The following is a 24,009-nucleotide window of genomic DNA, read 5'->3' as shown; positions in this document are numbered from 1 at the left end:
GTCAGACCAACTACTGAATACCTTCACATCAGAGAAAAAGCAGTTTACTCTGAGAAAACTCAGAAAAAGTTCCATAGGTGGCATCAAATGAGATAACCTATTAAATGTACATGTGTTTATGTAGATCCTTGACTTAGAGTCAAAAGTCATCCAAGCCAGACTCTTAAAGGCAAACCTTTTAGCACACTGTTCCGTGAGATAGGTATTGTTATCCCCACTTTACAGATTAAGAAAGAGATACACAGAATCAGAGACTTGTCCAGTGTCGTGTATGGGACAATATTCGGGAGCTGGGGCAGGCCACAACTAGGCCCTAGCCAGTTTGACTGCAGATATCTCAGTCTTACTGGGCAGACAAGGACCACGAAGTGAAAGGAAGTGTGTAATGTGTAGATATGACCACTTTAGCATGTAGTTGGCATGTATGAGATTTTACACATTGGGGAGTAAATTTTATTCCTAGCTGAAAGCTCTGGTATTACAAGTAAGATAACCAGGCTTTTGGTTAAATACCCAGGAGTTTGTCTTAGTGTTAAACCTCTGCTGCTACTAGGACACAAAAGGAGCACCTTTGCATTCAACAGAGGAGTGTTTTTGAGCATCTCCTGAGTGCTTTTTTTGAATGGTCAGAGTCAGCCTCCTATTTCACATGTAGTCTGGTGAAGATGCCCATGATTAATAGTTCCCGTTTAGTCCCCAGACACTTTCAGCCCATCACATTTCCCCCCGCCCCCCCAACCCCTGCCGCAGGTAACCGCTCTGTCTCTTCAGTTTCTTATCTACTTCAAGCCTCCACCTTGGAGTCCTTGCTCCAAAATGTGGCCTTAGTGCTACATCTACTCAAAGTCCCCCTTGCCCTGTTTATCCTTTTCCTTTCTGGCTCCAGTGGACCCCGGGGAAGGGTGGCCTTATTAAAGACTCTTTGAAACAAAGTTGTCTGTCATCTCTTTAGAGACACCTCTCCCCCTCTACTGGTAACTCAAAAAGGAACTCTCTGTGCTATCCACTCCTCCCATCATCCCTGGAGAAAGGACAGGTTGGAGTAATAACACGTGGTCATTGCTTGGGGTGAGCAGCCAGCTAGCTGCTGTAATGATTGGATAGTGCCGGTTCTCATCCCACCTCCCTGCCATGAACAGCTGACTGGCTTCTAGGATAGGGAGAAGTAGACACATAAAAAGCTCAGGACCTCCATTCTGTGTCTCTTTCAACTTTGGCTTTGTTGTCTTCCTTTAATCATTTTTCACTCCCAGCTCTTCTGTTTCCCTTCCTTCTATTCTCTGGAATCTTCCATGCAAGCAGCTGTAACTTTTTATGTCCTCTCCGCCCAGCCCCCTCCCCTGCCCCCTGGGAAGACAAGGAGAGCGCACCCTCTCCCTGTGGGGTTAGGCCTGGGTAGCTGTTGTAACCTGAGAAAAGAAGGAAAAAGGCCAGGCCTATTGAGCCAGCAGTGAGCTCCCTGTGGCCTGCCAGAGGATAAGAACCTTGCTCACTCAGCGCCCTCCCTTTTTTTCTTTCCCCTCCCCTGCTGCAGCAGGGCCCTCCCCCATCCGCACACACGGGCTGCTGGGTAAGTGGCAAGATGGCTCCCCTGCATGTCTCCGGCTGATCGCCGCCGCTCCGCCAATACAATAGAGCCAGCCACTACCAGCAGCCTGGCCCTCTTCCTCCTCCTTCTCCAGAGAGACCAATCCAGCCGAACTCGGGGTTTGCCGTGAGGACTTAACGCTTATCTCTTAAAAGCCAGATCTATTTTAGCCTCCCCTCACCACCACCACCACCACCACCACCACCTCCCCTTCCATTTACCATTTTTTGGATCCCCAGTTGCTGCATCTCGATTTTCTCTCTCTGGATCAGGTGGCTGGGGAGGAGGTGGTGGGCTCTTGGGACAAGGAAGGTGTTGTGGTTTTTTGTTTTTGTTTTTTTTTAATTTTTTAGGATTTTTTTCTTTGGTTTTTGTTATTTCTTCCATTCCAGAAAGGGATAAACAGCACTTCCAGGGGGAGAAAAAAATCATGTTATCAGAAAGCAAAGAAGGGTGAGAGCCTCACATTTCCATGTATCCCTTTTCCCCACCACTCTAGCCCACCTCTTCTTCCTTCTCTTCCCCATAGCTTTCATTCCGTCTTTCGTTTTGGTTTGTTTTCAATCATTCTGCTTTCCCCCTTTGTCCTTCCTGCCTGATTTCTAATTGGTCCAACTTGCCCTCTCCGTGTGGGAAATAGATATTTTGGGGATAAGTCTTTTCTTTAGATTTAGGCAGTTGAATCCTGTGTTTCTGTGGGGGCCGGTTAGCTGGGGGCACAGTTCCGACTTCCCCCTCCCCCTTCCCATACATCCCTCCCTGCCTGCTCTGGGGAGGCTGTTCTGACCTCTGAGTGTCAGTCAGCCCGTTGGGAATGCTGAATTTTCTGGTGGTGGTTATCAGTGTGGGGAGGCTTGGTTTCCCCTCTCCTGAGTCTTAGGCCCCTGCTCATCTTAATTTGATTTTTTTTACCCCAGTGTTTGGGTGGTAGTAGAGGTGAGATTAGAGATAGAAGTTAAGGATGAAAACAGAAAAAGGAGATGGAAAGATAGTTTATCTGAAGTGAATATCTGGGATTCATTGCCTGAAATGGGACCTAACTTGTGTGGTNATAAATGGTGTGGGGGAGGGTGTGTCCTGACTGGGAGGCCTGCTCTCTTTATCTCTTGAAAGTTGGAATGAGGGAGTGGGAGAAACTGGGCAAAAGCCGAATGTAAGAACGGTTCCTACACCTCTGAGCAGGTAAAAGTGGCCTGATTCTTCTCTGAGCTTTCAAACTCCAGCAATTGTAGCTTTTTCCTTTTAGATGACAAAGGGTCCTTGTTGAAGCTTGAACCCTCCTCAGCCCTACTTTCCCTGCAGCCCCCTCCCCTACAATTTCTCCATTCCTGATGTTTCCAGATCCTGTGGGTCAGTAGGTTTTATTAAGCAGTTGATTATAAACACAAGGTTGGGATCATTTGCTACAGACACGGACATTCTTTCCCATATTTTTAAGAGCCAGGCTTCCTTTAGTTTCTCATGCAATTTTGTTAAAGATGCCTGTGGCCAGGGGATAGGGAGGCCACAGGATTGTGGGCAAATCACAATCACTTTTGAGCGACTGTTTCAGAAGGGGATGTTTCTCCTTTCCATGTTAAGAGTGTTCTGGTGAATTACCTAAAAACAGTTGGGAGTCCTGACCTCACACATCACAGCTTTATCCTATCTGAGCAGTGAGTGGATGTGGATGCTACAATCTGTGCTCTCTTCCCAAAGAAAACAGTGTCCCACTTTTCCTGTGGGGGCATGGTCTCTAGTCTGATCTAAAAAGCCGCCCTTCCAACCCCACCCAAGTGATAAGGCATGGGGATTTCCTGACCCAAAACCTAATGTCTCGCTCTCTCTTCCCCTTGGTTCTTTCCTGCCCTTCCCTCCCTACATCTCCCCGTACTGTCAGTGAGGAGAAGGAGGAAGTGACCATGGACACAAGTGAAAACAGACCTGAAAATGAGGTTCCAGAACCCCCCGTGCCTATTGCAGACCAAGTCAGCAATGATGACCGCCCAGAGGGCAGTGCTGAAGATGAGGAGAAGAAAGAGGTAAATTTCCAAGCCACCTGTTGGGGTGGGTGGGCAAGAACGGGCCTAGGGGAAAGAGTAGACCACTTTGATGATCCCTCTTACACAGTGGGATAGCTTAAAAGGAAGGGACTAGGCAGTCTTGGATCAGGGTAGGACCAAGGGAGAATTCGCTGGTTTAGCAAGGGAGACCCCTTGTGATGGGGACAGGGCTCATTCGTTCCCCTTTCCTTGTTGGGGAAGTAGTGCAGTCCAGACTGTTGAAAGTTTGTAACTAAAGGAAAAGTCAGTTAATGGCCCTTTATCTAAGACCCAGGCCCAGCTTTCCCTGTTACCCTCTCAAGCTTCTCCCTGTAATAACTGTTAGGTTTCCCTCCTTTTTAAAAGCGTGTGGGAGTTCAACGCCATCTAGTGGGCTTTGGTGGTTCTCAGCTGACCGGCCCTGCTGAGGAATTTTTGTGCCTCCTCTGCCCTCTAGTGGTCACATTGCAGAGATATAACTGCTTAGGCCAGCACTTAGGGAGATCCCAGAGGCCCCTACTCCGTATCTCTGACCCCTCTTCTTCCTATTTTGGCATAAATATTATCTTGTGTCCTGCGCAAGGGGGCTCCCCCCATCAGATCCAGCGAAGTCTTCTTGGCTCTTAAAGTAATAAAGAAGGAGTTAGCTGGGTTTGGGAGTGGGGTAACAGGATGGGAGGGACTGTCGTGTGTGTAGCCTTTCTTTGGTGTGTGTTGCGGGGGTGGGGGCCGGTGAAAGTGATTTGATGTGCAGAATATTATTTATTACAAGGTCCTTCTTCCCCGTAAAACTTTGTCCAAGTACCTCATGTACGGTAATCCGCCCGTAAAATATAACCCTGCCCAACTGGCCAATCGCTGATGCCGCCTCTTCCTCTCCTCTGGACCCACCCGCTGCTACTGAGCTGCCCAATCAGAGCCGAGTCTGCTATCCAGGTGTCTTGGCCAGAGGGGGGCATGTATATGGGATCCTGTGATGGGCCCCCTTTTGCCTCCCTGCCTTGCTTACACCAGGGGGCCAAGAAGAGCACTGTTCTGGAGAGACTTGTATTGAGAAAGCAAAAAACATTTGGAAAGGGGTGGACTTGCATCATCTCCCTATTTGGGACACCCCAAGAAGAGCTTGTGTCAGTGCTGGGGCGCCTGCCCACATGCCCTTACCCTTTTGAGGACTGTGGGTTGTGTTGTTTGCTACAGACTGTTGGGATCCCCATCTAGGGCACCAAGACCTCCTAAAGAGTCAATGTTTGTGATCACAGTGCCATGCTGTAAAATACCAAGTGGAGGCTCTCGGCTTAAGCTGTGACGACTAGGAACCCTGCAGAGAAGTCTAGGGTTTGAGCCCAGGGATTTAATGCTGATGACAGCCCAGCCATGTATCACCACTTGCTCATCAGATGGACTTTCCTTTGGTCCCTGTTGTCCATGGTGAAGGGCAGCATGTTGGTTGCTTCAGCTTCTCCTCCATCCCTGGAGGCAGGGGCTCATCCATCCACCTGACTGGAACCACTGTCTCAGCTGGAGTCCCTGAGGAGATGCCACACACAACTCTCAGAAGAAAAGTATTCTGACCTTGCTGCTGAATGTGTGCCAGGTCCTGGGGCTATCCACCTACTACCCCCAGGCGGCCTTCATCAGAGGCTCCATGATCCCACTCGGTGAGAGGACCCCCTCCCCATTTACAGGCAGAGGAGAAAGGGACTCTGGAGTCATCACCTGGATTCCAAGTATTGGGTGGTGGTATTGCTGCATCTTGCCACTGGTGGACATAGGGTCCTGCCTGCCGGTCACGATAAAAGGCCAGGACCATACCTGCTACTCACAGCCCATCTCATCAGGGACTGCAAGATGATGCCCCTACAGGGCTGGGACTGATGTCTCTGCCCCCTTTTCCCCCGTACCCCTCGCTGAGCCTGGCCACCACCAGTGAACTGTCTTGACATCATGGAAACTGGGCAGCGTCCCCCCACACGTTTTCCTCCCGCCCCCCCTGCGCCCCTGGGAGGACTCTGGCAGTGCCGTGCTGACCACCACGCCGTGCGCCCACCTTTTTTGCCAACCCAACCCCCCACCAATTGCACAGCGCCTAGCAGGGAGGGCTCATTCTGATTGGACCGGCGGTTGACTAGATACAGTACACAGTGAGGTGCGATTGGCTGAACTGAAGATCCCAGGTGTGAGATGGTACCTGGAACATTTGTCATATTCCTAGTTATTTTCTTCTTTATTTTCTTCTTCTTCTTTTTATTTAATCTTTTATTTTAATTATTCTCTTTTTCTTTATTTTTCTGATTTCTTTATTGGATTTATTTATTTATTTGGTTCATGTTTTTCCTGTTTTAATTAAGACCTTTTATTTATTTATTTTTTTTCTCACTAACTTACCCATCGAGAGCGGCCCAGCTAGGGGTCAGGCTGGCCCTTAACGGAGACCAAGGAGACTTGGTTAGACGACACAAACGGGGCTGGGGGGTTGGATGGGGAAAGGGGATTTCATCAAGAGTGTCCTGCCCTACCCTTTAGAAGGGTGGTAGCTCTTAGTTTTTCCAGAAATAAGCACTGAAAGCTCAGAATGCTCTAATCCCCTTTTCTCTCTTCCTCTTTTTGCTCTGTCCATAGTCTTTCTCCCACTGAGTGTTTGAGGGCAGAAACTTGCTCCAAAGCAGGTTTGGGAGTTTCTAGTCCTTGGCAGAGCCCCTAAGCCTTAAGCCCTGGTTGAAAGGAAACAGGAAGGCTCTGCTAGAGCTCTGTACAGTGTTTAGAAAGTCTGAGGTTCCCTGGGGACAGTCTGCCCATCATAAAAACCTTCCTGTACCAAAGGCACCTTTAAGTTCTTTCTACTGGCAGTTGACTAGGGAGCCTCATCTCCATTGGGTCTGGTGCTGCCCTGTAAGAGTGTGGACAGTCTTCACAATCTGCTGTCCAAGTGACTCACTGCCAGTGTCAGTGGATATCAGGCTGGACACTTATCCCAAAGTTGGTTTTCTTTGTTTCCTCGTGTTTTCCGAGAGTACTTGATGACCCAATTCTGGGCATGCCTTGTTGGGTGTGGTGTCCTCTTGACCCGTAGAGACCGTGGAAGAGGGCATGGCCAATGCCTTTAAAGGGCTGGGAGGCTCCTGAATTCCTCTTCCAGCTTATTTCTGGTTAAGCTAATACACAGGTGTGGTATGGACTAGATGACTTTTCCCTGCTGTGATGTTTGATTTTATTTTTTTCTCTAACTTGCATTGATTCTGCTTCGTTTTTGCCGTTTGCCGCTTCTGTTTTGGTCTCTGTCTGTCTCTGTGTCTCTCTCTCTGTGTCTTTGGAACCTACGCTAAGACTGCCCCATCTAACCTCCTTCCCCCCTCTCTGTGGGGTGTGTCTCTTTCTCTTCCCCCCCCTTTTTCTCTGTACAGAGCTCGCTGCCCAAATCATTCAAGAGGAAGATCTCCGTTGTCTGTAAGTCTAGCCCAAATCCCTGATAAAGGTCAAAAGTAACCATAAAAATTAGTTCATAGAGAAAAATAGGTTCCCATTCTCTCTCCATGGCATTCTTGGGTCACCTCTTCCCACCCCACTCCCTGCACCCAGCAAATTTACATCTTCTTGGCCATTTTGTAATTCAGACCTTCAGACAGCCCCTGTCATTTTTCCCAAGTCACATTTCTTAATTAACGAGATACACTGTGAGGTGTCTCAGCATTTCCTGTCAGCCCTACATGCATTTCCTCGTTCAGATGTCTCTACCCTCAGAACCAGGAGTAGGTTTGAGGGATTCCTATATAATGCTTAATCAGTTTATGCTTTTCTTCTGAGGGGGTGCTCACACCTCTACCAGTAACATTTTTAACATTTTCCCCGTGAGAAGTCCTAAATCTGTAAAAGTGTAGTAGGTCTTTGTAACTTAAGTATGAGATTGTAGTGTGAAAATTAACACAAAGCGTGATTAGATCATGTCACAGTCTTGACTATACTTACATATTGGTATCACATAGCCTTGTTTAACAATCCTGTATTCGTATGTCCTTCTCAGTCTGTCTTCCCCAGTACATTACCTGTTATTACCACTAAAAGTTTAAACTGTTCGCCACCCTAGTTACCCATCCCTCATTGCCTTTAGAGATTAGTAGTTTTTATCTGTCAGGAAGTAGCTCCAGTCCTTTTATTGTTCACTCTTAAGCATGGTTTCCCGGTCCCCAAATAAAATTTCCTTAATTTAATCTTTTACTGAAATTCCAGTCGAAGGCTATCTGTAGGTGTTATGGTGTGAACCAGCAGAGGACCTGAGACCATCTAACTGTTGGGTCCTATTTCTTGGGGACAGCAGCTACCAAAGGGGTGCCAGCCGGAAACAGTGACACAGAGGGGGGCCAGCCTGGTCGGAAGCGGCGTTGGGGAGCCAGCACAGCCACCACACAGAAGAAACCCTCCATCAGTATCACCACTGAATCACTCAAGGTGAGGTGGGAGGAGCCGGGGAAGGGAGGACGAGACACGTTGAGGTGGGAGTAGACACGGGCCCAGTGTAACGGGGTGGGGGGTATCTGTGTCCCAGAGCCTCATCCCCGACATCAAACCCCTGGCGGGGCAGGAGGCTATTGTGGATCTTCATGCTGATGACTCCCGAATCTCTGAGGATGAGACAGAGCGTAATGGTGACGATGGGACTCATGACAAGGGGCTGAAAATATGCCGGACCGTCACCCAGGTAAGGCTTCTGCACCCGTGTCAGGGGAGGGGGCAGTGGACTCAGAGCAGGCAGCTAAGGTAGAGTCCTAGAAGGGAAGTCTGCCATATGTGCAGAGGGTTGGGTTCATTGCCCTTTTGGCTCAGCAGACTACCAAATCTAACCTGTCGTCTGTAGTAGTAGTCTTATTAGAACACGGCTATACCAACCCATTCTTCTCTCTCTGGCTGATTAAGTGCTAGAACGTCAGCATTAAATAGTTGGAACAGAAACTGTATGACTCACAAGGCCTAAAAATATTATCTTGCGGTATACAGGAAAAGTTTGCCCACTCCTGTCTTAGTTTTCCTCATGCCAGAGTTGAACCATTAATAATCCCAGGATCTGGTGGAAGAGAACTTAATGAATCTTTCCCCTGTGGAAGGAACATACTAGGTTAACTGTACCACCCTCTCTTTCAACCAGAGGCTGAAAAGAATGTGCCAGTTTGGTGTTTAAGAATTCCTCCATTATCTGATACGTTACAGGTAGTACCTGCAGAGGGCCAGGAGAATGGGCAGAGGGAAGAAGAGGAAGAAGAGAAGGAGCCTGAAGCAGAACCCCCTATACCTCCCCAGGTTTCAGTAGAGGTAGCCTTGCCCCCACCTGTGGAGCATGAAGTAAAGAAAGGTAGGTGAAGTGTGCCGTTTCCTGAATTCCCAGAGCACTTTATTTGGACTTGTTTTAAAGCATTTAATGTTTTCTGCCTTTTATTTTAGTATTTTGCATATCTGTTTTACTTTCCCCTCCATGTTATTAAGCTGCTTGAGAGCTAGGTTAGAATCTTTCAGCCTCCATAATATGGAGCTTCACCTTGCACGTTATAAGTGCTCAGCACATTAGGTGGAGGGGTTGACTACGTGGTGGAGAAAAGAGAAAAAGAAAGGCGAATCAGGCTTAAAAGAGCCAGCATTGCTTCCTGATGAAAACCGTTTGTGTGCTCTTTTTGATAGTGACTTTAGGAGATACCTTAACTCGTCGTTCCATTAGCCAGCAAAAGTCTGGAGTATCCATTACAATTGATGACCCAGTCCGAACTGCTCAGGTGCCCTCTCCACCCAGGGGCAAGATCAGTAACATCGTCCATATCTCCAATTTGGTGAGTAGGTGTTATTTCCCCCAAACAACATTGTTTAGTGGTTAAGAGTTTGAGTTTTGGGTTCCTGTTTCTTAGCTTCAACTCCTAGATCTGCCAGTTCCTCCCTTACTGAGCGACTGACTTAATCTCTCACAACCAGCCTCCTCATCTGAAAAATAGGGACAGAGTATCAGCCTGCAGGGTTGTCTGGAGGATTTGCGAGGACCTGGTACATAGTGTCTCTGTCTTGTGCTTCTCATGAGAGAATTCCTGACCCCTTTGCCCTTACCCAGACTTTGAAGTTGTGCTCCTGTGCCACAGATCTGGGGAATCTGAATACTAGTTACAGTATTGTTCTTGCCTCCTTTAAGACTCTGAAACTCCCTTCTCGTCGGCAGGTACGTCCCTTTACTTTAGGCCAACTAAAGGAATTGTTGGGACGGACAGGAACCCTGGTGGAAGAGGCCTTCTGGATTGACAAGATCAAATCTCACTGCTTTGTAACGGTGAGGAGAGGAAGCTGATCCTCTAGGTTGTGGCATAGATTTCCTTTTGTGACCAGTGTGGGCAGGATCGAGGGCCCTGTGGCACGTGGGAGGGATTGGGGCCTATCGTGACCCTCTGCCTTCTCCCTTCCTCCACCAGTACTCAACAGTAGAGGAAGCCGTTGCCACCCGCACAGCTCTACATGGGGTCAAATGGCCCCAGTCCAATCCCAAATTCCTTTGTGCTGACTATGCTGAGCAAGAGGAGGTAAGAAACCTAGGGAAAGGAAGGATGGGAGGGGCAGGGGAGGCCATTATCTGCTAGAATCCAGCTGAGATCCTGGCCAAACCTGCAATCACTGAGATTCCTTCTCCCTCTTCTCCCTCCCCCTTGGTTGAACCATGGGGCTCCAAAATCTGTATGCCCTGGTACCTGGGCTCCTTCAGTGGGAGTGATATCATCTCCATCCTGACTGTCCTTGTCCCTCCTCTACCCACAGCTGGATTATCACCGGGGCCTCTTGGTGGACCGTCCCTCTGAAACTAAGACAGAGGAGCAGGGGGTACCACGGCCCCTGCACCCCCCGCCCCCACCCCCAGCCCAGCCACCACAGCACCCCCGGGCAGAGCAGCGGGAACAGGAGCGGGCGGTGCGGGAACAGTGGGCAGAGCGGGAACGGGAAATGGAGCGGCGGGAGCGAACTCGATCAGAGCGTGAATGGGATCGGGACAAAGTTCGAGAAGGGCCCCGTTCCCGATCACGGTCCCGTGACCGCCGCCGCAAGGAACGTGCGAAGTCTAAAGAAAAGAAGAGTGAGAAGAAAGGTACTTAGCGGTGGGGGCACACACACCCGTTAGTAGGGGTCCAAATGGGATGGGACAGAGGGTCAGAGGCATAAAGTCTGACTTGCTTTCTTCCACTTCAGAGAAAGCTCAGGAGGAACCACCTGCCAAGCTGTTGGATGACCTTTTCCGTAAAACCAAGGCAGCTCCCTGCATCTATTGGCTCCCGCTGACTGACAGCCAGGTGAGTGCTCACCTTCCTGCTCTGCTCAGAGTAGCACCCAGGCTTGCCTGTAGTGCACAGGGTGAGTCACATGACTAGAGGCGTGTTTAGGCCCAGCTGTTGGCTTAGGATAACAAGAAACTTAAGCATCATAGAAAGAGGCAGTTTTATTTCCCCCCCTATTCCCCACCACCCCAAAAGAGGCAGTTTTAAGAACATGGACCAAGGATGCCATGGAGAAGCCAAACCCAAGAGGGTAAAGGTTAACATGAAGACAGGAAATGGGTTTTTTATATCTAGGAAGCTGGTTGTGTCAGCCATGCTCCTTGGAAATTGATTTCAGTTAGCCGAGAAATCCATTTTCTANTTTTTTTTTTTTTGGTTTTTTTTTTTTTTTTTTTTTTTTTTTTAAATTACAAAGGGCACCTGGGTGGCTAAGTTGGTTGCACATCTGACTTCGGCTCAGGTCACAGTCTTGTAGTTCGAGAGTTCAAGCCCCACGTTGGGCTCACTGCTGTCAGCACACAGCCCACTTTGGATGCTCTGTCCCCCCCTCTCTCTGACCCTGCCTTGTGCTTGCTCTCTCTCTCTCTCTCTCTCTCTCATTAAAATTATTTATTTATTTAAGTGATCTCTATACCCAGTGTGGGGCTCAAGCTCACCACCCCGAGATCAAAAGTTGCATGCTCTTCCGACTGAACCAGCCAGGCACTGCTAGGATTTTTTTCTATTTGTTTGTTTATTATTTATTTATTTAGATTTTTTGCTTTTTAAATTGAAGTTTCTTTGTGATGGGCCTTTTGGGGATTTGAAGCTGATATTTCTCAACTAAAGAGAAAAGTGGTTTGTTCACATCTAGGTAGCTAGGGAAATAGCAGAGGCCAGGCATGAATGGTGCCACTGCCTGTCGTGGGTATAAAAGGTAAAAACTTGGAGGGATCGGGACGCTGAGACAAAGGGATGTGATTGCTGACACTTCTTGATTAACAGCAAAGCTGACCATGATCCTGAGCTAGGAGGAGGGCAGGGTCCAGACGCAGATAGACAAAGCGGGACTGGCATGAGCAGGGCCAAGATGCCTATTCTCTACATTTGCTGCCTGCTGCAGATTGTTCAGAAGGAAGCAGAGCGGGCTGAACGGGCCAAGGAGCGGGAGAAGCGGCGAAAGGAGCAAGAAGAGGAAGAGCAAAAGGAGCGGGAGAAGGAAGCTGAGCGGGAAAGGAACCGACAGCTGGAGCGGGAGAAGCGTCGAGAGCACAGCCGAGAAAGGGACAGGGAAAGGGAGAGGGAAAGGGAGCGTGACAGGGGTGATAGAGATCGGGAGAGGGAGCGGGACCGGGAGCGAGGCAGGGAGAGGGACCGCAGAGACACCAAGCGCCACAGCAGGAGCCGGAGTCGGAGCACACCTGTGCGGGACCGGGGCGGGCGCCGCTAGCTGGGAAAACTTGAGGGAGAGCTGCAGGCATCAGCCACCCTGCCCCGGGGGGTTCGAGGCCACAGTGGGATAGGTACAATCTCCACCACCCTACAACCAGGGGTCTTTCACACCATTTATACCCAGTGCTGAAGTATGGCTGCCACCTGTCCCCACATACCAAATGGAGCAGTGGCCATCTTTCCTCCCAAAGCCCCACCCCCATAACCTATCTCTTGGGAGTTCGCCCTCTCCTCCCTCTCATTTCCCATGTAAATCTGAGAGGGAAGAGCTAGGTTAGGGAGGGAGGTGGTTGGCCCAGAGGTGGGGAACAGCCAGGAGCCCCACACGTGCTCTTTCATTTTTCCTCCATCCTGCTCACCGCCTCCTTTGGGTACTCACAACCCCCTCTTGGGAACAGCCGGGGCCAGGACTGGGTCACCTATGAGCTGAATCAGCATCTCCTCCTGAGTCCCAGGGCCCCTGCAGTTCCCAGTCTCTTCTGTCCTGCAGCCCTTGCCTCTTGCCCACCGGTTCCACTTTATATCCACCTTTTCCTTTTGTTCAATTTTTATTTTTATTTTTTTTATTATTAAATGATGTGGTCTATGGAAAATAATAAAAATCTGACTTAGTTTTAACTAGTGTGTGTGACTGGCCTTCCTTGGGCAGGGCATGCGGGAGAGCCAAACTGAGTTGAAGAGGACTAGCATGGAAGCACCACTGCTAGCACTCCGTACACTTCACACGCTTGTTCAGGAAGGCTGCTGCTTCCTGGAGCAGGGAGTTCCCGTCCTCCTCCTCTGCCTTGGCTCTAGCCACGTCACCACAGAGGGTCTAAGTCACTGGAGGACAGAGGGGAAGACCCCTGCCGAGAGGAGGGTCCGGTTCCAGGTTCCCAGTCCTTCCTGTGGTGTATGTAGGCTTTTGGTCACCTGCTCGCCCTCTTCAAGGCGCCTCCCACAGCGGCCGCCAGGGGGCGCGAGCCACTCGCTCAACGGGCGCCTGGAAATGAGCTTCCCAAAAAGGTTCCACTCCCCACCTCCGTTCCCTCCCGCTGCCGGTGTGCCTCGGGCCCTGACCTGTTCCCTGGGCCCAGCCCGCGGATTCCGTGGAGCCTTCTGCCGGCCTTAAACGCTGCCCCGGTCGGCCCGCTGTGGTGCTCCGCACCGGCTCCCCAANGCCCTCGGCACTGCCAGGTAAGGGCGCCTGCCCCAGAGCCCGGGGTCGGCAACCCGCGGAGGGGCAGCAGGGGGCCCGCAGCCTGCGGGTGTCTTCAGAGCGGTGCGCTCCGCGGCTGGGAACCCACTGCCCGCTCCCGTCTCCCGCGCTCTACCTCTTTCCGTTCTTCCCTCACACCTACTCTCCCTCCTTTCCCCATTTTCCCCTCCCTCGATTTCTCTTCACCCTGCCTTCTCTCTGCCTGTTTGCCTCCTCTGCCCCTTCCCTCTCCTTCTTGCCCTGTCTTTCTCCATCTCCTCTTCCTCTTTGCCTTTTCCTTCCCCTACCTTTCCTTTCCTTTCTCTTTGCCTTTTCCCGCTCTCCTTTCCTTTCCGCGTCGCTTTCCTCTCGCCTCCTCTTCCCTTCCCGCTATCCTGTTTCCCACTCCTCCAGCCCTTTCCTTCTCCTCCTCCTCGTCCCGCCTCCCGCTCTGGTCCCCCGGCTTCCCTCCGGCTTCCCTCCGGCTTCCCTCTTCCTTCTTCCCTCGGGAGGGAAAGGACTGGCAGGTGTGTGTCTGCTCTCGGGGAGGAGGGGCGGCAGCCACAGCTACCTGAGGGGTGCCCCCCAGGAGGAGAGGGAGGAGACAGCAGTGGGAAGGGTCCTCTCCCCAGCACCCTTCCCAAAGCCCCTCCTGGCCGCCCCCTCTCAGACTGAAGTTCCCCAGGCCTGGTCTGACCCCCGCAGCTGAGGGCTGCCCCTGCCTGCCCATCACACACAGAAAGCGCCTCTGCCCCCCTCCCAGCCATTTCCAAGCCTGTTACCTATGACTCCTCTCTGCCTGTCACACATCCAGGCTGCCTCCTTTGATCTCTTTCCTTGTGTCTCTTGCTGCCATTCTGCCTCAGTCTGTGCCGGATAGTGCCTGAGTCTGGGTCTCACCCTCAGTAACGCTGTGTCCGTGCTCTGCTCTCCCTTCCCCGCCTCCTGGCCCTGCCCCCAACTCTACCCCCTCTTCTTTCAGGGCCAGCCCTCCGCTCCGGAGTCCCCCTTCAAGGACTTCAGCTGGCAGTATGAGCTGGGGGCAGGTTCTGGAGAGGTGGAGTTCCCTGTGAAAGAGGGGCTTTCACAGGCTTGCCATCCTGTCTTAGGCTGCACTCCTTGTCATTGCTCAGCCTGACCCTAGACACCCTGAGACCACACCTTCATGAGTCCCAGCCTCTGGATTTTAAGCCCTTTCTCTGGTAGTCCCCATCTCCTCCACCCCCCTGGCTGCACGCCCAACCTGAGAGAACAGGAGCCAGATTTGGGGTTCTAAACCCTCCCGGCATCCCCTCTCCTGTTCTCTTCCCTAGCTTCTCAACTCAGAGTTGACTGGCCAGACAGTTATCCGCTTGTAGGGCTGGAGGTGAATACAGGCAGAGCCTGGGTGGAGAGAAGGAGCGGACCGTTGGCTCTGTCTCAGTCCGGGTTCTGGGCAGTGGGATGTCTGGTTCCTTGGAGGTCTGATCTTCAGCCTCTAACTTTGGTTGTGGGGTGGGGAGAGTTAAGGGTTTCTCCGGCCCTGAACAACTACCTGTCCTACAGGTGCGGATCCATGGGGTAGCCCCAAGCGCATCTGACCTTCTGCCCTGGCCAGCTCATGCCTCAGTGCCCAGGGACAGTGAACAGAGCCCTGGCTGGAGCCCAAACATGTGGGGTCTGATGAGGCTCCTCCTGGCCTGGCTGGGTGGCTGGGGCTGCGTGGGCCGCCTGGCAGCCCCAGCCCGGGCCTGGGCAGGGTCCCGGGGGGGGCCAGGGCCAGTACTGCTGCGGAACCGAAGGAGCTGGGTGTGGAACCAGTTCTTTGTCATTGAGGAATATGCCGGTCCAGAGCCCGTGCTTATCGGTAAGGTAAGGATCGGCCCTTCCCATGTCTCCCCTGATTCTCAAAGCCCTTAGGCCCTGCCCTGCAACTTCGTCACTTCTGCAATGACCTTGGTCCCTCAAGACTCCCAACACTCCACCCAGTCATAGACATAGTCTCTTTAACCTTCTGTCCCTATGCCTGGAACCCGTTGCCATTTTTCCCTGACCCCTACAGCTGCACTCGGATGTGGACAGGGGCGAGGGCCGCACCAAGTACCTGCTGACCGGGGAGGGGGCAGGCACTGTATTTGTGATTGATGAGGCCACAGGCAATATCCATGTCACCAAGAGCCTGGACCGAGAGGAGAAGGCACAGTATGTGCTGCTTGCCCAAGCCGTGGACCGAGCCTCAAACCGGCCTCTGGAGCCCCCTTCAGAGTTTATCATCAAGGTGCAAGATATCAATGACAATCCACCTATCTTTCCCCTCGGGCCCTACCACGCCACAGTGCCCGAGATGTCCAATGTCGGTGAGTACCCCAACTCTGACCGTCCTAGATTCTGTCTCCTGGAGCACCCTCACCTCTCCTTCCTGCATTGCTGTCATGTCTGGGTCCCCCTCATTTGCTGTTCTTTCCCACCTGGCCCTGGCCCTGCTGAGTGGGGGTGCCGGGATCCCCCACAGGGACGTCGGTGATCCAGGTGACGGCTCACGATGCCGATGACCCCAGCTACGGGAACAGCGCCAAGCTGGTGTACACCGTGCTGGATGGACTGCCTTTCTTCTCTGTCGACCCCCAGACTGGTGAGGATAGAGCTCAGGAGCCTGGTGGGGCAGCCATGGGAACAGGCACCGCCTGACCCGTCGTCTCTCCCTAGGAGTGGTGCGTACTGCCATCCCCAACATGGACCGGGAGACCCAGGAGGAGTTCTTGGTGGTGATTCAGGCCAAGGACATGGGCGGCCACATGGGGGGGCTGTCGGGCAGCACTACGGTGACAGTCACCCTCAGCGATGTCAACGACAACCCCCCCAAGTTCCCTCAGAGTAAGGGGCCATTGCTGCCACCTGAGCCATCCTTTGACCACCCCACCCCCTACAGCCCTTGGAGAAGTCCTCCCTCCCTGCCCCTCTCCCTGCCAGACCCCAGGAGAAGGAAGTGCTGGGGGAGGGAGGAGGGCTGGGGCCTCTCTAAGAATGCCTCCTTTCCATCCACTCCCAAGGCCTGTACCAGTTCTCTGTGGTGGAGACAGCCGGGCCGGGCACCCTGGTGGGCCGGCTGCGGGCCCAGGACCCCGACCTGGGAGACAACGCCCTCATGGCTTATAGCATCCTGGACGGAGAGGGGTCCGAGGCCTTCAGCATCAGCACAGACTCCCAGGGTCGAGATGGGCTTCTCACTGTCCGCAAGGTTAGTCTCCTGTCTGCTAACGCTTGCAGACTCACTCATGCGTGCCTCCTGCCCCACGAGGCACACTCCTAACTGGTCTACAGCAGACTCAGGACCACTGCGTTGGAGCTTAGAGATCATGGTCACCTCGTCCTCCTGCAGATGAGGGACTGGGGGCCCAGCAAAGGGGAATGACTGGCTCAGGACTTTTCCTGTAGCCAGTCTGTGATGGAGCTGGGGGCACACCTAGGGTTACAGACTAAGTCATCTGCCTCACTCTAACCACCACAGCCACTGTCTCTCAGTGGCCCACCTCTCCTGTCAGGTAGGCTGCACGCTGGATGAGTGGAGAGGGGACTTCTCGCCTCCCGGGAGGGAGCTTGGGCCTGCCCTGGTTTCCTCGGGGCTCAGTCACTCCCCCCCCCCCCCCCCTCCTGTAGCCCCTAGACTTTGAGACCCGGCGCTCCTATTCCTTCCGTGTGGAGGCCACCAACACCCTCATCGACCCAGCTTACCTGCGGCGAGGGCCCTTCAAGGACGTGGCCTCGGTGCGCGTGGCTGTGCAGGACGCCCCAGAGCCCCCCGCCTTCACCCAGGCTGCCTATCACCTGGCAGTGCCTGAGAACAAAGCTCCCGGGACGCTGGTGGGCCAGGTCTCAGCCGCTGACCTGGATTCCCCAGCCAGCCCAATCAGGTGAGCTGGGGTGTGAGCAGGGGAAGGGCCACGGGCCTCAGGGAGGGAACTTGTCAGCAGGCTGTTCCCGCCGGATGGGTCCCCTTCTTGGAAAACTCAGTCACCTCCTGGCGGAGCTCTCAGTCTCATCTCTGCGGGGCTGGGGGCTGGAGAGGTCTGGAGGACCTGGCTAACTGCCAGCCCCCAATCCCACCCATCCCTCTGAGCGGATAACAGCGGCGCCTCCCAGTGGCCGCGCAAGCGAATGCAGTCTCTTCTGAGGAGCTAGGTGGGTAGGTGGCCGCTACCACTGTTGCTCACTCCCTCAGCGCATCACATTTTACCAAACACTTGACCACAGGTCATTCTCACGACAGCCCTATGAAGGCCGCATGATCATCACCCATCACTTCAGAGGCTAGGCCCCAAGCAGTTAAGTTACTTGCTCAAGGTCACATAGTCAGTAAGCACCAGAGTTGGAATTCAAATCCGGGTTTGTCTGCCTTGAGAAGAGCCACTCTTCCCACCTCTGAGCATCCCTGTCATGGGAATGAGGGAGGTGCTGGTGTCGTGCCCATTTTGTAGTTAAGTAAAGAGAGGTTAAACGATTCACCCAAGGTCACACAGCTGGTCTGAGGCAAAGCAAAGCTGAATCACAGGTCCCTGGGTCCTCAGAACAGAGCCCAGAAGTCTGAAAGACAAAGCCATATTTACCCCCCTTCCACCTCTTTCTCTCCCACCTCCATGAAATCCAGTCCCCCCTGAGTCTTAGGACAGGTGTTTAATGTTGATGACTTCCCCAAACAATTTGTCCTTTAAGGGCACCCTTATGTGAATCATGGCTCTGGATACACGGGGCAGGCTCAGCCCAAATGAGCTCGGGCCCTCTGCCCGGAAGAGCCAAGAGGCCCAGCAAGGCAAACAGAAGGGAGGGAGGGGTAGCAGCAAGCTCTGGCCCTGCCACAGATCAGCCCCCAGCTCTGCTCCATCTTCCCCAGATACTCCATCCTTCCTCACTCGGATCCAGAGCGCTGCTTCTCTATTGAGCCCGAAGACGGCAACATCCGCACAGTGGTGCCCCTGGACCGCGAGACTCGTGTCTGGCACAACCTCACAGTGTTGGCCACAGAACTCGGTGAGGAATCCTGGGCCCCCAGGAGAGGGAGAAGGCAACAGCCTCCTGGCAGAGGAGCCATCCCTGAGCGGGGAGGGCGGGGGGGTAGGAAGGGGCCAGTCACTGCCACCACTTCTCACCATGTGCAGTGCTGGGTTCCCAGCCTGGGTCATCACCACCAGTCAGGCCTCCTGGTCTCTGAGGCTAGGCTGGCCTGGGCACAATGGGTCTGCCTGCACATTCCCCTGATTTAAATTCACTCCCATGCCTGACTTTCCCCAGCCGGGAAACACACCTAACCTCAGATGTCTCCCAGCCCCTAACAAACCCAAACCTTCACCCTGCAGACCCTGCCTGCCCTGCCTTGCCCACTGTCTACTATAGGCTGAAGCCAGGGTCAGGGAAGGGCTGGGTCCCTCCTCTGGGGGCTGACGGGGGTGGGGAGGTACCATCAGCCCCTCTCAGGGAAGCCCTGCAGAGAGCCCTTAAGGTAGAGGAGAGGGGCCACCTCCTGCTCCCATAAGCCACCGGTCACCAGTCATCAGCCACCAGTCACCAGCAGCAAGGGCCCATGGAGATAGGGACACCTCCCTCCCCTCTGTGAACCTCCCCTTCTTACCCCTGTTCACACCCCAAGGTCTCCTTCATTTGCTGTCTGTGTCCTGTCTGTGGGAGTTGTAGCTGTGTGCAGATGTTTGTATGTGTCAGTAAAGAACTATACGTATGTGTATGTGTGAGTGTGTACTTACACTTGTGTGAAAGTACATATTTGTGTATATATGTAGTTGAGTTTGTAGAATATTTGTGCATATGTGTAATGAGATATATATGATGACAGGTACAAGTAGCTGTTTGTATATATCGTTTTGTGTACGTGAATGTTTGCAGACAGATAAATTTATTACTTATTTGTGTATCAGGCACTGTTCTAAGTACCAAATGTGAATTAATTAATGTAATCACCACTACAACTTTATGAGGGAGGTATGATTATTTCCCCATTTGAAAATAAGGAAACTCGGGCAGAGAGAAGTTAAGTAACTTCCCAAGGTCACACAGATGTTAAGTGGAAGAGCCGTCAGACCCAGTCAGGCTGCAGAATCAGAGCGGTTATCTCCTCTCTGTGTAGAATTTTCTGTGTATGGGCTTATGTTTATGCCCATGTAGCTGTGTGTTACCTGGCAGTGCTTGTGTGTCTGTCCGTGTGAATGCCCCTGCATGCATATATAGTGTGTTTGGAGTTGCCTCTGTATACGTAGCCGTGTGTGTGTGTGTGTGTGTGTGTGCACGCGTGCACAAGTGCACTCTGTTCACTGCCTTCTCATCTTTCCACCAAATCCTGCTCTCCAGGAAGCCCCGATATCAAGTAGCAGGCCCTGGGCTCTAGCCCCTTCACCAGGGCTAGCCAGCTCTCTCCTCAGCTCGGGGAGGACTAACAAATGTAGGAGGTCAGCCAGGAGAGGTTAGCACCTGGGTGGGCAGGGATATGACATTGGCAATGAGGAGCAAGGCAGGGTAATGAAGAAGCCACCTGATGAAGGGATGGTGAAGGGGACCTGTGTCTGGCTGTGGGACCCAGGCTGGCCAGGCTCCCCAAGGCCAACTCTAAGTGATACTCGTTGCTATACCATAGCCTCCCAGACCTCTGATGGGGCACGCGTGTGTGTCTGTGTATGTCTGTGTGTGTGTGTGCATGTGTGTCTGTCTGTCTCTGTCTGTCCCACTCGTGCTGTGTATGAAAATGCATTCTCTCGATCCGGGGGGCTGGTGACACTGCATTCACTGTATATATCCAACATCCAACTTCACGTATGTTGTATTTGTTTTAAATGCTGAGTGTCCATCGAATATATGGTATGAATGTGTTTATTCCATGACTATTATCTGTGTGCATCCTGTATGCACCTTGTGTCTACCTTTCATTCACGGTGCATGTGCTCTGCATGGGGGTTATTGTATGTGTGTACCGTGGGTGCTTCACTCCTGCCGAATGCGTGTGCTGCATTGAACACATCTTGGCTACCACGGGAATGTTGTGTGCGCTTGGCATTGTTCCTTTCATCTCACAACACTTTCTCACTTGCGTATTGTGTGCATATCTCACGGGTTGCACGCGCCTGCTGTGTGCTGCATGTGGCATCCATGCCTGTGCCCCCTGCGTGCTGCGTGTAAACTGTGTCGTGTGTGCGTGTGTGGGGCGTCTGCGTCCATATTCTGGCTTCAGACAGCTCCGCACAGGCCTCCCGCGTACAAGTGGCCATCCAGACCTTGGATGAGAATGACAACGCCCCCCAGCTGGCTGAGCCCTACGACACCTTTGTGTGTGATTCAGCAGCCCCTGGCCAGGTGAGCCACTGAGGCAGAGGGTTGGGACCTCAAGACCTCCAGCTGCCTGCTCCGTACAAGGCTTCTCTTCTTCCTCCCAGCTGATTCAGGTTATCCGGGCTCTGGACAGAGATGAAGTTGGCAACAGTAGCCGTGTCTCCCTTCAAGGTCCTCTGGGCCCTGATGCCAACTTCACTGTCCGAGACAACCGAGGTGGGTGGCCTTCTACAACGGTGCCCATGCCTGCCTCCCTGCTCTTCTCCTCCTCTACCACCCCCAGCCCGGTGGGCCTGACCCCTGAGCCACCTATCTGGGCCCTCGGCTCAACAGAAGGTGGATGGGGGGTTTGCACGTTTTTGCTCTTTGCAAACCTTCCCCATTAGAAGCGGTCTCCTCGGGCCACACCCCCCACAGGGAAGGTGTCCCAGGAGATGGCCCGATACCTTCCCCTTCCCACAGATGGCTCCGCCAGCCTGCTGCTGCCCTCTCGCCCTGCTCCGCCCCGCCAGGCACCCTATCTGGTTCCCATAGAGCTGTGGGACTGGGGGCAGCCTGCCCTGAGCAGCACTGCCACAGTGACTGTCAGCGTGTGCCGCTGCCGTCCTGACGGCTCCGTGGCGTCGTGCCGGCCCGAGGCGCAGCTCTCACCCGCTGGGCTCAGCACTGGGGCCCTGCTTGCCATCGTCACCTGCGTGGGCACCTTGCTTGGTGAGTCGGGCCACCGTGGGACATAAATGTGGGGTCCACATCTGTAGGGGGCATAGAGAGGAGCCAGATCCCCGGGCACAGGGAAATCCACCCTAGGGCTTGAAGGAAGCGTCCTGCCTGGATTTCCCCACTGCCTCATGTGTCCAGGAGAAAAGCTCTGGCCTCTTTCCTCGACATACCAATCTGCAGTGATAGCAACAAGCCATAAAAGCTGTTTATTGAACCCTGACTCTGGACCACCTGTGGTGACCAGCACATCGCTTGTGCTATTTTATTCCATCCTTTGAATAGCTCTAAGAGGTAAATTTGTTTTCCACACAAACCCTCTAAAGGGTCAAAAGAGGTTCAGAGAAGCCAAGCAACTTCCCAGTCACACAGCTAGTGAGGGGTGAAGTTGGGACTCCGACGAGTTTGGCCAGATGTCAGACCAAGGTCTTGCCACCCCTCGGCCACACTCTTCTCCGTCTCCCAACCTGCCCGCGGTTCACAGTGGAACCAGGCCGCCTGGTCGCGGGCCCTGCGGGCTCAGCGGCCCGTGTGCGCCTCTCCCCCAGCGCTGGTGGTGCTCTTCGTGGCCCTGCGGCGGCAGAAGCAGGAGGCACTGATGGTGCTGGAGGAGGAGGACGTCCGCGAGAACATCATCACCTACGACGACGAGGGCGGCGGCGAGGAGNCCGAACCACTGGACGACTGGGGGCCGCTCTTCCGCACCCTGGCCGAGCTGTACGGGGCCAAGGAGCCCCCGGCCCCCTGAGAGCCGGCCCTGGCCCTGCCCAGCGTGGTGGGGCAGCCCGCACAGGCCCTCTGAGTGAGCCTCCCCACCCGGGGTCCAGGCAGGGGTCCAGGCAGGCGGGGCGGCAGCGGCCCAGGGGCCCCCAGGCCTCCTTTCCTCCCTGTGTCCCTCCTCCCAGCTTCCCCAGGGCAACCTCCTTCTTACTTACCTCCCTCCTCCTGAGTCTGTATGTCTCCCTCCAGGGATCTCTGTCTTTTTCTGTAACACTCTCCTGTCTGGGTCTGGATTGTGTGGCTTGACTCTGAATCTCTGTTCTTTCACTGTGATTCCACTCCCTCCGTGACTCTGTTTTTGTCTCCCAGATTCTAAATCTCTCGCACACCCTCTCTCTGTCTCCCTTGCCCACACACATGCTCTGTGTCTGTCTCCTGCCCACATCTGCCTGCATTCTCTCTGGGTCCCTGTGACTGGCTTTTTGGTTTTTTCTGTTGACCATCCCAAAAGCGAGAGAAACTTCCAGCCACTGCTGCCCACCCTGTGCAGGGGATGTTCGGCCCCAGGTCAGTAACCCTAGATGATGGGGGTAGGGGCACAGGGAAGGCTCAAAGCCCTCCTCCACTCACCACCTGGAACCCCGGGCTCTCCTGTCTTTACAGACCTGCCCGCATGGTTCCATCCATCACTCATGGCCTCATCCTGGCTCCACTGGCCTCCAGCAGAGAGAGGGTGCCAGCCCACCTCCCAGGGCAAGCGCTCNCCCCCCCCAAGGCCGCCTCCCTGGAGCTCTGCCCAGCTGTTGGCCTGCCCTGGGCATCCCAGCTCTGGGCATTGTCTTGTGTGCTTCCCAGGCCCCAGGGGGAGGGGAGGGGAAGGAAAGAAAAGGGGGAGGCAGCTAGGGAAGGGGAAAAAGGGAGGAAGGGGAGGGGCCTCCATCTCTAATTTCATAATAAACAAACACTTTATTTTCTAAATCTGGAGCCCTGTTTCCAGTTCTACCTGCAGGTTTCTGTACAGACCTTCACTGTGCCAAAGGGTGGGAGGCGACGCCTCCCCCGTTCCCTCCGGCCCACTCTCCTTTCTCCTTTGGGGGACAGTCCACTTCAAGTCCCTCTGGCCCGAGGAGGGTTTGGGTTGATTCCATTCAGGGAGTAAATGCCCCCACTCCCACTGCCAACTCCCCTGTTCCCTGTTGGTCTCAAAATGTCCAAAGAAATTAAGGGGGATTGGCCAGAGGGGAGGGTGGAAAGGAGAAGTGTGGGTGAGAGCTCCTGGGAAGAACAGAGGAGATAAAAGACTAAGGAGAGAAGAGGAGTTTTCAAACTAGGGGCGAAAATGTGGCTGGGGGGCAGGAGAGGGTGGCAAGCCAGACCTCCTGTGGCCTGTGGTGCCCATCAGGAGAAGGTGACCGGGGAGAGACCGCATGGTCACATTGATTCTAGGCCCGGCCCCAACTTCGATTCTCTCCAGTCCTCATCTTTTTTTTTTTTTTTTTAATGTTTTATTTATTTCTAGGAGAGAGAGAGAGAGAGAGACAGCGTGAGCAGGGGAGGGTCAGAGAGAGAGGGAGTCACAGACTCTGAAACAGGCTCCAGGCTCTGGGCTGGCAGTCAGCACAGAGCCCGACGCGGGGCTCGAACCCACGAACCGCGAGATCACGACCTAAGCGAAAGTCGGACGCTTAACCGACTAAGCCACCCAGGCGCCCCCCTCCAGTCCTCATCTTGCTCTCCGTGGAACACAAAGGAGGAGGGAGAGGG

General features: G+C 53.5%; 2 protein-coding genes across 9 annotated transcripts in view; both read left to right on the top strand.

The window, feature by feature from the left end:
* The window catches only part of ACIN1 (apoptotic chromatin condensation inducer 1), a 35,340-nt gene extending 22,396 nt beyond the window's left edge, over positions 1-12,944 (top strand). For 3 of the 8 annotated variants that reach the window (XM_077770397.1, XM_077770393.1, XM_077770398.1), the window contains 11 exons: positions 3,468-3,609; positions 7,011-7,053; positions 7,919-8,052; positions 8,150-8,302; positions 8,809-8,950; positions 9,274-9,419; positions 9,797-9,904; positions 10,044-10,151; positions 10,384-10,708; positions 10,810-10,910; positions 11,998-12,944. In XM_077770397.1, the coding sequence (XP_077626523.1) occupies positions 3,468-3,609; positions 7,011-7,053; positions 7,919-8,052; positions 8,150-8,302; positions 8,809-8,950; positions 9,274-9,419; positions 9,797-9,904; positions 10,044-10,151; positions 10,384-10,708; positions 10,810-10,910; positions 11,998-12,324 (1,729 nt within the window). In that variant the 3' untranslated portion in view covers positions 12,325-12,944. Of the gene's footprint in view, positions 1-1,570; positions 1,715-1,980; positions 2,042-3,467; positions 3,610-7,010; positions 7,054-7,918; positions 8,053-8,149; positions 8,303-8,808; positions 8,951-9,273; positions 9,420-9,796; positions 9,905-10,043; positions 10,152-10,383; positions 10,709-10,809; positions 10,911-11,997 lie in introns of those variants that run through there. The other 5 variants (XM_077770399.1, XM_077770400.1, XM_077770396.1 and 2 more) reach the window with 5 other exon arrangements.
* A 548-nt stretch (positions 12,945-13,492) lies between these two features.
* CDH24 (cadherin 24) lies at positions 13,493-22,198 on the top strand (the record flags this gene model as incomplete). Its single annotated transcript, XM_077770258.1, has 12 exons — positions 13,493-13,502; positions 15,049-15,354; positions 15,545-15,839; positions 15,995-16,114; positions 16,189-16,356; positions 16,533-16,720; positions 17,140-17,393; positions 18,371-18,507; positions 20,711-20,832; positions 20,913-21,024; positions 21,271-21,519; positions 22,074-22,198. Coding segments are annotated over exons 2-12 (1,971 nt in total), but the record flags the coding sequence as incomplete, so codon positions are not given.
* Positions 22,199-24,009: the final 1,811 nt, after the last annotated feature.

Source organism: Crocuta crocuta, unplaced genomic scaffold (assembly GCF_008692635.1).
Source record: "Crocuta crocuta isolate KB4526 unplaced genomic scaffold, BGI_CrCroc_1.0 scaffold175, whole genome shotgun sequence".
Lineage (NCBI taxonomy): Eukaryota > Metazoa > Chordata > Mammalia > Carnivora > Hyaenidae > Crocuta > Crocuta crocuta.
This window is presented reverse-complemented; position numbering and strand designations above follow the sequence as displayed.